Here is a 12,058-nt window from a genome sequence, read left to right as displayed (position 1 = left end):
TGGCCCCCTTCTGATTCTTTATTTGAGACATGAGTTCTCAAAAACACAGAGGAGACTTTTAGAAATGCAAATGTTGGTTTACAAGATGCTTTGTAGCTAGATTCAGTTTACCTACCTGAAAAATTCAAAATTGAGACAAGCCTTGGGCAAGAAAAACTTATCATCTTGCTTGAACCAGAGTTTGCTCATGGCTGTATCCTGTGATGGAGAAACAGTCTGGTTAGAGAAACGTGGCACAGCAAATCAGTCTGGAGGACAGAGGCAGTGGCTGGACTCTCCTCTGCAGAGGCTGCTACCTCTGGATTTTTTTTTTTTTGGTGGGGAACATGTGCACTGGTGAAGAGATGAGTGTTTGATCATTGTACGACAGAGACTTAAACCTGAAAGCTTTGTAACTGTTCTCAAGGTGATTCAATTAAAAAAAAAAAAGTAACAAAAATGAAAAAAAAAGTTATCTAATAATAATCTAATCTATAATTCATTAAAAACAATTTTTTTTTTTGGGGGGAGCTATACCTTGCAGCATACCCAGAGCGGGAGGAGGTAGGAGCCTGGAGAGCAAGGACTGCTAACCCCAGAGAAACCATCCGCTGCCTTCCTTGGGTTAGGGAAATCCAGCAGCAGTCCTATCTAACCCCCCTCACTGGACACTGGGTGGCAGCGTTCTTAGGGTGATCACGACCCACCCGTGGAAGCCATGGCTCCGTGGAGCCAGCCCTCTTCCCAACCTGCAGGAGGGCTGGTCTGACACGGCCAGGATGAGATCATAAGAGACACTCTGGCTTCCAGCTTGCTCGCTCAGTTTCCCTCTCGGGTCTCTCACTTTGGGGGAAGTCTGTGGCCAGCCAAGTCCCTCTATGGAGAGGTCCCGTGGTAAAGAACGCAGGCTTGCCAGCAACTACACAAGTAAACCTGGAAGGCGAGTGAAGCCCCAGCCAACACCTTGACCCAAAGCCGGAGCGACCCAAGTAAACCACTTTCAGATTTCTGACTTTCAGAAAACACGAGATAAGAATAAATGTGGATTTTTTTTTTTTGGTGGGGAACATGTGCACTGGTGAAGAGATGAGTGTTTGATCATTGTACGACAGAGACTTAAACCTAAAAGCTTTGTAACAGTTCTCAAGGTGATTCAATTAAAAAAAAAAGTAACAAAAATGGGAAAAAAAGTTATTTCTAATAATAATCTAATCTGTAATTCATTAAAAACAATTTTTTTTTGGGGGGAGCTACACCAGTGGTGAATCTTTACAGCTACACCCTGACTGTAAGGGATACTGGTGACCGAGCCTGGATTGCTATCAGCGAGTTGGCAAGTGCCTTGAGTCCCTCAATTTAAAACCACCAATCCTAATGTTACCTTGATAAGAGAAGGGTAAGGTGTTGCTTCTTTTTCTAATGGTAAAATCTCAAAATTCGTCGGAATAAATTCATTTTTTGTTGGAAGTTTAAATTTTCCATTCAGGTCAGCATTCTGCCATTTCTGGATAAAAAAATTAAAAACAAACACAAACAAGCAATTAAGAGTCTAAAAAGTTTAAAATCACCACTATGTTCAATATTCAGGCAAATATTAAGGGGACAAATGCCATAAAACTTTTTTCTCCTGTCACAGATAAAGAAGTTACATCCACAATCTATTGATGGCTCTTCATAAGAGCTCTGCTGGTTGCTCTGGTACTAAAGGTTTTGTACTTACTTTGGTCAGACATATCAAACTCTGGGCTCCCACCCGCATACACTCCATTCCTTTTAGTTATTTCCTCAGCCCTCAATACGAGCACTTCTTAAGGCCTGGCCTTTTTCCCAGATAATTAGGTGAACTTTTTCTTTTTTAATATTTTTGGGCCACACCCAGCGATGCTCAGAGACAACTCCAGCACTGCTCTGAAGCTCAGAATGCTGAGTCTCCTACAAGCAAAAGCAAAGCCACCCTCCAGCCTATGACTTTTATCCTCTGGCCTGAACCAGTGAACTTTAAAGTGAAGTTATTCTTTTTTGGGGCAGGCGGGGGGTCGGGGGGGGCCGGTTCAGGGGTGACTCCTGGCTCCTGTACTCAGGAATTAACTCCTGGCAGTGCTCGGAAGACCATATGGAATGTCAGAGATGGAACCCAAATCAGCCACATGCAAAATAAATGCTCTTTTTGCTGTACTATTGTTTATTATCGCTCCAGCCCCTAAGTGAACTTATTTGAATAATCACATAGCTAAAGATAAAGTTGAAACTTAAGTCTGGATTCTGGGACAGAGTTGACACAACTACGGGATTTTTTTTCTTTTCCTTTTTTTGGGAGATGGGGGTATAGCCGACAGTGCTCAGGGATCATTCCTGACACAGACACAGGGGACCATATGGGGTTGTCAAGGACTGTACCTGGGTCAGCCACTTGCAACCCACAGTACTATCACTCCAGCCCCCAGTTTGATTTTTTTCATGGGCTAATATTAAAAGTCTAGGCGACTAAATCACATGCCACCAATTATAGAATTCTATAAGGCTTAATTACTTATTATCTTTTGGATTTGGGGCAACACCCAGTAGTGCTCAGAGCTTACTCCTTGCTCAGTACCCAGGGACCACCTCTGATGGGGACTGGAGGTCCAAATGTGGTGCCAAGAATGGAACCCAGGTCAGCTGTGTGCAAGTCAGCACAAGTTCCCACTGTGCTGTTGCTCTGGCCCAAGACTTCGTTATGTACTGAAAAAATAAAATGTAATCCACTGCCAATAATTCTGGAGTCAGCAATCTGTCTCTAGTAGAGGTGGCGTAGCTTTGCAGCCTCTGTAGAGCTCAATTTTATCCTTATATCTGTATATTTTGGCACTATAGGGATACTGGCCATGTCACATAAATAGTAAACTTAAGTCTCTAGAGAAATAACTTCTATTTGGAGCACAACAGTCATGGTGAATAGAGTTTGGTGAGTAGGGATTCTCTCCTGCTTTAGCACTAACTCAAACTCAGCACTAGCTCATGAAAGAACAGTTTTCCTCACAGTCTTAACAGGTGAGGTGTAGATTCAAACCTAGGCCTCTTGTATGAAAAAGTATGTGATCAGGTGCATTGAATTTGCTTCCCAGCCCTTGATTTTCTTTCTTAAATTATGTTTCTTTTGTTTCTGCATTGTCAGTGCACAGGTATATTTAAGGAACGCTATTACTTCAATCTAATGAATTCTGATGTCTTCCCATGAAGGATACAATTTCAAAGCTGCACAGCCAATGAAAATAAAGAATAAGTACTAGGCAAGTAGATAAACCTTACAGATAAAATCTTGACTACTGATGAATGGGTTTAAAATGCTATTTAAGTACATTTATTTCATCATTGTTTCTAACTCCCCTATGTTGACAAAAAGGAGCAATGATATAATACAACATAAACTATACCACCTGTTACAGTGAAATTAGTGAGCCCCAGATTTCTCCCTGCCCCTGTTCACAGCAAGATCGTGAGTTCTCTGGAGACCTGGCATTTTGCCATTCATGCTCCCTACTTTCATCTCTTCCTGTCTCAATGCCTTTACTTCTGGGTGCACTTTTTGCTTCAATGATCTCTGCTTAAAGTTGGGAGTCAGCTTCACAGTCAGCTGGACTGACAAACACACGAAAGATGGCCAAAGTGCCATTTTTCCATGCAAAAACCTAAACTCCAGCTCTCTAGCATAAAGCGCCACCACCTTCTACTCTGGGGACCTGGGGCCTTCTCACACAAGCCATAGGTGTGCTGGTCTTACCTTGATGACATCCTCAGGAATGGCTTCTTGCTTGTACTGGGTTCCGTACCACTCTTCTGTGCGATCAGTTTGTCCTTCAAAGGATTTGGAAACTATTGCAACCCTGGAGATAGATAAATTAAAAATATATATTAAAAATAATCCATAAACCCATATTTTATATAAATATCTCTATATACAAATTTATAGAATCTGACACATTAAAAAATTATTTTGTTTTGGGGCCACACTTGGTGGTGCTCAGGGCTTTTATTCCTGACTCTATACTCTGGGATCACTCCTGGAGGACTTCTTAGACCACATGTGTGCCAGGGATTGAACCTGAGCAGGCAACATGCCAGGCAAATGCCCTGCCCCACTAGACTATTGCTTTGTCCCGACTTAAATTTTTTTTAAAGTAATTATAGGGAATAAGGGTATAGGAAGCACCTTTCTTCTGGTTTAGCAAAGGTTTCTTTGATACAATAGTAGAAACAGTCAAAAGGACAAAAACCTTCAGGGAGGGAAAGTATAACATGTCAAAGGATAACTGAACAGGGATCAGAGAGATGGTACAGTGGGTAATGCATTTGCCTTGCAAACAAGCTGACCTGGGCTTAATCCCCAGCATCCCATGTGGTCCCCTGAGCATCAGCAGGTGTGGCCCCAATGCAAAAAAAAAAAAAAGACAACTGAACAAAAGAACTAGTAAGAAGCAAAGGAAGCTCTGACCCAGGGGAGCTCCTGGACTTGTGGAGATTCACTAGGGAAATATCTGCTTCTGTTGCCTTTCTTGAATAATCTATGTTGGATTATTACACTCTGAGTAGCATGCTTAACTCTAGACAAGGACCAAACTATTCTGAATCTTATGGACAGAAGAGCTCAAAGCTACTAGCTTGGATGGCTTGTGATGACCTTAGTCTTGATACAAGTTCCACTGTTCCTTCACATCCCAATTCAAATAACCAGGTATGTGTCTGCTCCTGTCCATAGGTTTGGTAGTAGCTTCTGAAAGCTGATCTCACAGTGTTAAGTCCAGTATTTGCAAACAAAACTCCCCCTCTGCTGAAAACCCAACTATTTTCAAAAATTCTCATCTGTTTCCCAAACAGTTGCCCTCATAAGAACCCTTCAACTTCAGTGAGCAGGTATCTAGAGCATCTATTAATCATTTAGACAAAATTTTCTAGCTGAACTTGGTTTTAACACTGGTTTAAGAATATATATCTTGAGTCATTCAACTCACTTGTCTGTTAGCGTAATGAATTAATCAGTTCCAGGTGTTCTTGATCATTGGCTACATATTATTGACCACTTTGAGCTCTATAAACCATGCAAATAAAAAACTGCATCACAGAAACACCGAGGAATATAGGGTTTAGTGGGTGAGAGAAGTAATGCATGTTGGTAGTTGGAGAATTCCCCTGGGGGAGACGAGAGAATATATGCAGAACTGAATATACCCACACAAAAGGTATACAGGACAAAGCTTGCCAAGATTCAGTCTTAGAAATTACTTTCCCTCCTACTGACTTCTCAAAGAATAAATGGATAGATCCTCAAGGAGATGTGCGAAAACTGTGTGGGAATGAAATAACCTGGTAGCATTATCATCTTCCCTCTAAGAGCTGAGTGATTTTGGAAAAGTTGATTAGTAGATAGCACTGGTTTCCCTGAATGACAGAGATCAGAACAGTGGGCGAGGAACTGATGACAAGTTGTTAAGACTCAAACATTCACTTGCCAGTAAACTTTTCTGAGATGAAACTTTACACTCAGTTCTGAAAGAGAAAATACTCAGGGAACACTGCCAAGCTCCATGCACAGAACTCTGACCCAGAGGGCAGCACACGCTGGAGGTGTGGAGGGATGCTCAGATTAGAAAAAAGGAGCTGAGGGGGCAGAGACCTACCAGGTTAATCCTCGGGGACGTAGACAAATACCAGAGGGAAGTGTGTAACATTTGAAATGTTATCAGGAAGTAAATATGAAGCAGACAAATAATTTCTCAAACTGAGCAAATATCAAGCACAGTACTAACAAAAATGAAGGTCTTTGAAGACCAAAAGTTAGTGTACCATTTAGGAAAGGAAAGCTGAAATAGAAAATGGGAAGAGTACGTACTTAAATTTTTAAATATAGGGCAGAAGCGCAAGCTCCATGGGCTGAGTGCGTGCCTTGTACGTAGAAGGCCCCGTCTGCTTCCCAGCATTACCTGATCCTGTGAGCAGAGATGGGAGCAGCCCCTGAGCACCACTAGGTATGGCCCTAAACCGTCCCCCACCCAAAAAAAAAATTCAAAATAACAGGGTCAGGGAGATCACTCAAAAAGCTGGGTACGGGCCTTGTGTGTAGAGCACAGCAAGCCCCCCAATCTCAGCACCACCAAGTACAGCCTGAGTGGACCCCAGCTCCAGGCTGTGAGGGTGCAGCCAGCCAGGGAGGAGGCTGGAGCCCTAGGACAGCTTGCCTTGCACGTGGCTGAAGTGGGATCAATCGATCCCCGGCATCTCTTATGGCCCCCTGAGCACTGCCAGGAGTAATTCCTGAGTACAGAGCCAGGAGTAACCCCTGAGTATTGCTGGGTATGGCCTCAAAACAAAACAAAATTAAAAATTTAGAAAAAATACATCATAAGAGGCAGGAAAGGGGACAACAGAGCATACATAACACTGTAAAATATCTGGAAATCTGAGCTTGAGTGTGGAAGCACATGGAAAGAATTCTCGAATTGGGAGAAACAACTCCAGAGAACAGAAGTGTACTCCAGAGAGCAGCAGTGTATTTAACCGTCTGAGAAACCCTGGCACAGACATCACAGCACTTCTGACATCTGCTGGAAATCTAATTATGCTTTAAAAAATGTCTTGATGAGTTTTGTTGAAAATGTGTGCCTCTGCATCAATGCTGATCAGTCTTCTCAGTCCACAAAGGATTGGCTGCTGGGGCCCAGGCAAGAAACAGAGTCCTGGGTTCCATCCCCTGTACCATGTGACCTCTCAGACATGGAGTACCACTGGGAGGCCTCCTCCACCCCACAAAAAATAAAAATGACCGGTTGCAACTGGATGGCCCATTCAGAAATAATAAGCATTTGCATACCAGCTACAGGCTGACTCTTTTTTGAGATCCTGACCAGATCACGGGTAGAGCCTAAACTCTATGAATCTGTGGGCTTCTACTTCACTATTTACATTTTATTTTTTAGTTACACTTTGATATTTTATTGTACTCTTTGTTTTGGTTTTGGGCTCCACCCGGTGACGCTCAGGGGCAATCCCTGACTTTGCACTCAAATAATTACTCCTGGTAGTGCTGGGGGACTATATGGGATGCTGGGGATTGAACTAGGTCAGCTGCGTGCCAGGGAAGCGCCCTACCCACTGGACTATCTTTCCAGCCCCGCAAGGTTTTTTTTTAAAATACCTTACTAATGGGTCTAGAGAGATAGCACAAAGGGTACGGCACCTGCCTTGCAAACTGAGGTTTGATCCCCAGCATCCCATATGGTCCCCCAAGTACCACTAGGAGTAACTACTGAGTGCAGAACTAGGAGTAACCCCTAAGCAATGACAGGTGTGCCCTCTGGACCCCACCAAAAAAATCTTTATTGAGATACAGTGACTTACAGTGCTGTTAATGATGGTTTCATGCGTGTCCCCCCACACCACACCCACCACGGTGCCTACTTCCCTCCACCCAGTTCCTGAAGGCCCCTCCTTTTCAACAATCTCACCCCCACCCCACAAGAGTTGGTTCTGTGGACCAATTCTCCCACTCACTGCTTTTAATTAGGAATCTAAACCAGATGTACTCTATCCTTCTGCTGGAAGAACTCTACAATGTCCTGATATCAAATCACATATATAGAGTTGCTCGTTTGGGGGCCACACAGTCCACTCAGTACTCAGTGAACTTTCCTGACTGTCCTTAGGTGACCCAGTGGTGCTGGGTGCATTTTGAAAATGCGATGATTTTCAAAAAGAGTGGAAAATTTTTTTTTTTTTTTTGCTTTTTGGGTCACACCCGGCGATGCTCAGGGGTTACTCCTGGCTCTGCACTCAGGAATTACTCCTGGTGGCGCTCGGGGGACCATATGGGATGCTGGGAATCGAACCTGGGTCGGTCGTGTGCAAGGCAAAAACCCTACCCGCTGTGCTATCGCTCCAGCCCCCAAGAGTGGAAAAATTTCAAGACAAAAATACCACATAGCACTTCCCAAGCTCTTTAAGGAAAATTGTAGTTACTGTAAGAGTGTTTCCAACTTTTGATCTGGTTGGTCAGTCAAAAGAATTTTGACTGCAGAAAAAATGACTACATTTGCTTAGAAGAGCCAAATAGGTGAGCTGATATTTAAGGCATTTGAATTACACAGTGGATATTAGGTTTAGATACTTTTATTTTTAGCAGAATTGTGACCTCAGGGACTGGAAAGAGAGCTTAACAAGCCAAATGCATGATTTGCATGGGGGGAGGTGAGGTCTGATCCCTGGAACTGCTTATGATCCTCTGAGCACAGAGCCAGAAGTGGCCTCTGAGCACTGGAGGCTGTGGCCAAAAAATACAAAAATAACCAAATTCAACGAAGACTGACCAAGAGAGGCCAGAACAATAGTACAGCAGGTAGGGCACGTGCCTTGGACTTGGCCAACCCAGTTTTGATTCTTGGCACCTGATATGCTAGCCTGCGCGAGCCAGGAGTGAATCCTGAGCACAGAGCCAGGAGTAAGCCTTAAGCATTAATGGATGTAGCCCCAAAATGAAAAACAAAATTGAAAGAAAAAAATGTATGTATGTTCTGAAGATCAAAGTTGGGTATTAGTTCAACCTTTCTCTCAACTTTCATAATCATGCTTGAAAAACTGTTCAAAGCAATTTACTCACAATTTCAAATTTTTATTTCTAATCATCATAGTAAAATTTAGTATGTAATAAAAGTGACTCACCGGACATTTTCTGGTCTCAGTTTATCAAGAACCATTTCTATTAAGTCGCATCTAAATTCCTCTAGTAGATATTCAGCTGTGAGGACTTCTTCCAGGGGGTAATACTTAAAAAAAAAAAAAAAAAGTAAACATAAAATGCACAAGTCTAATATAAAGTAAAACTTATTAATTAAAACAAATGTCTAACATATTAAATTTATTTTTACATTACTCCCCTTTATCTATAGTTCATTTTGTTTAAAATTTCTCTGAATTCTAAGCAATTTCCTAATTTCATATTTTTATTTTCTACACTTGCAGAGAGCTAAATTTTTCAGGGGAAAATATGAGTAATATTTTTGCCTCAAAACTGTGTATTTATTAAGGCAGAAAATTTGAAAGTGCAATGCATCAACCTATAGTATTGGGTTTTTGGGTTTTTTTCTTTTTGGGTCACATCCAGCCATGTACAGGGGTTATTCCTGGATCTGCACTCAGGAATTACCCCTGGCGGTGCTCAGGGGACCATATGGGATGCTAGGAATTGAACCCGGGTCAGCTTCGAGCAAGGCAAATGCCCTACCCACTGTGCTATTGCTCCAGCCCCCCATAAAATTCTTAATATAACCTACACGCATTTTTGTAAGCAAAATTTCCTCTAACTTCTGTGAATGAAATCAGACAAACACTTAGAAAGAGACTGTGGAATTAAAAAAAAAAAAGGCTTATACTTTTGGGTAGTGAAGAAAAATCTAATTCTAATGTAGAGAATTCTTTTTAGCAATTTCCATTACACTGAGACTGACTCATTCATTTAACAGTTAATGGACTCTAATGAACAGGACACCAGGCATCATCTGAGAAGTTGCTGTGGATACAACAGCTAATAAAACAGATGACAAGTCTGTTCTCTGTGGACTTAACATTCTGACTTGGAAGGAGGCAGGGGGTACATAAACAGATACTGTCACTACAGTGATCGGTATCATGAAGAAAAATTAAAAACAGAACGTCTCTCTGAGGAAGATCTATCTGAATAGAGATCCAAATAATAAAAACTTAATCGTCTCAACAGGGAGGAAAAACTATTGCTAGTAGAGCTGACAGTAACCAGAAAGGTTTAGAGCAGACTTCCAAAGTGGGTGAGACCGCACCTGGAGGGGGTGGGGGCGTGAAGGGTGTGTGTGTGTGTGTGTGTGTGTGTGTGTGCGTGTGTTTTGGAGGCATGGCACAGCAATAACTTTGTGAGCAATGAGGTGGAAGGAAACTTCCATTTGCTCACTAAAAAAAGTAGGCTTCTTGGGGCTGGAGCAATAGCACAGTGGGTAGGGCGTTTGCTTTGCACGCGGCCGACCGGGGTTCGATTCCCAGCATCCCATATGGTCCCCTGAGCACCGCCGGGGGTAATTCCTGAGTGCAGATCCAGGAGTAACCCCTGTGCATCACCGGGTGTGACCCCCCCCAAAAAATAGTAGGCTTCTGAAGTAGCTAAGTACTCTTTTTATTTTTGGGGCCACACCTGGCAATGCTCAAGGTTTACTTCTGGCTCTGTACTCAGGAATCAGTCCTGGTGGTGCTTGGGGGACCATAGGGAATGTTGGGGTTCGACCCCTGGTTGGCGGCATGCAAGCCAAAAGCTCTACCCCCCGAGTAATTTTCTTTCAGGAAAGGGGGCAGCAAGGTCAAATATATTGGGAACCTCTAGTTTAAAGGAAGAGATAAAACTTAATATTTGGTGAATAGGTAGTTCATATATAGCTGCAGTTGAACGGGTATTATGGGAGAGGGTGAAATGGGGAATGGCCACAGAAATACACTGGGGTTGGATCACCATGTAGAAAATTTGAGATTTCGGGGCTGGAGCGATAGCACAGTGGGTAAGGCGCTTGCCTTGCATGGGGCCATCCCAGGTTTGATTTCCAGCACCACCAGGGGTAATTCCTGAGTGCAGAGCCAGGAGTAACCCCTGTACATCACCCGGTGTGACCCAAAAAGAAAAAAAAAACCCTGAGATTTCATTCCCACTCCAATGAAAAATCATTGAAGGACTTCAAAAGAAGTGAAGCAATCTGATTATGGTTTTGGTTTTCAACAGGTCATGAAGAATGAAAAAAAAAAAATACTATGGTAAAGCATAAGTAGGAAAACAGGCAACCCAGTCAAGAGACCATGGAATGAGAGCTCACAGTAAGAACAATAAAAATGGAGAAATGCTTGATTCACTTTCTTATACGTAGCATTTGACATAAATGGCAGAATATTTAAATCCAATAAGCAAAATGCCTTTATGTGCAAGGAAGATTTTAAGCACAAGAGACCAGAATGACTGTTCAATGGGCCGCGTACGAGCTCTACATGCAAAAGGGCCAGGGTTGGATCCCCAGCATTGCGTGTTCCCCCGAGCACCATCAGGGCAACTGCCGAGCACAGAACCACGAGGAGCTCTCAAGCACAGCCGGGTGGGGTCCAACCCGCTTCTGTCATCCCACTCCCCAAAAGATTTAAAGCATAATTAGACATTGAAATTTATCTGGTTACTAAGAAGTTTAAAGTTTCATACTGCAGTTACAGTTTTTAGCATTCATATAGTTCTGTCAAGTCTGTGTGCAGGATCACCAAACAGTGATCCATCTCTACATGCCAATGTATATAGTAAAATATACTATACCTAGAGAAACCTAAAAGCTCTTGTAAGAAACTCTTAGAAACAATTGACCTATACAGTAAAGTTGCAGGCTATAAAATCAATACCCAAAAATCCATGGCCTTCCTATATGCAAACAATGAGACAGAGGAAAGGGACATGAAAAAAGCAATCCCGTTCACAATTGTGCCCCAGAAAATCAAATACCTTGGAATCAGCTTAACTAAAGAAGTAAAGGACCTCTACAAAGAAAACTATAAAACTCTACTCCATGAAATAAAAGAGGACATGAGGAAATGGAAACATATCCCCTGCTCATGGATAGGGAGAATAAACATTGTCAAAATGGCAATACTCCCAAAAGCATTATACAGATTTAACGAGATCCCTATAAGGATACCCATGACATTCTTCAAATAAATGGAGCAAGCAATCCTGAAATATATATGGAACAATAAACGCCCACGGATAGCTAAAACAATTCTTGGGAAAAAGATGATGGGAGGCATCACCCTCCCCAACCTTAAACTCTACTACAAAGCGGTAACAATTAAAACAGCATGGTACTGGAACAAAGGCAGAGCTGCAGACCAATGGAACAGGGTGGAATATCCCAACACACAACCTCAAATGTATGACCATCTAATCTTTGATAAAGGAGCAAGTGATGTGAAGTGGAGCAAGGAAAGTCTCTTTAACAAATGGTGCTGGCACAACCGGACAACCACAGTAAAATATAAACTTACTTTACTATACACGTAATGTACA

At 42.4% G+C, this 12,058-nt stretch overlaps 1 protein-coding gene across 3 annotated transcripts in view; it reads right to left on the bottom strand.

Moving 5' to 3' along the window:
- The window catches only part of IDE (insulin degrading enzyme), an 88,636-nt gene that overhangs the window by 20,896 nt on the left and 55,682 nt on the right, over nt 1-12,058 (bottom strand). For all 3 annotated transcript variants that reach the window (XM_055119054.1, XM_055119053.1, XM_055119055.1), the window contains 4 exons: nt 8,668-8,771; nt 3,740-3,842; nt 1,361-1,483; nt 116-198 (listed from right to left, as the gene is read on the bottom strand). In XM_055119054.1, the coding sequence (XP_054975029.1) occupies nt 116-198; nt 1,361-1,483; nt 3,740-3,842; nt 8,668-8,771 (413 nt within the window). The remainder of the gene's footprint in view (nt 1-115; nt 199-1,360; nt 1,484-3,739; nt 3,843-8,667; nt 8,772-12,058) is intronic.

The sequence above is a fragment of the Sorex araneus genome, chromosome 11 (genome assembly GCF_027595985.1).
Source record: "Sorex araneus isolate mSorAra2 chromosome 11, mSorAra2.pri, whole genome shotgun sequence".
NCBI classification, from domain to species: Eukaryota; Metazoa; Chordata; class Mammalia; order Eulipotyphla; family Soricidae; genus Sorex; species Sorex araneus.
Note: the sequence above shows the minus strand (reverse complement) of the source record. Positions and strands in the feature narration are given on the sequence as shown.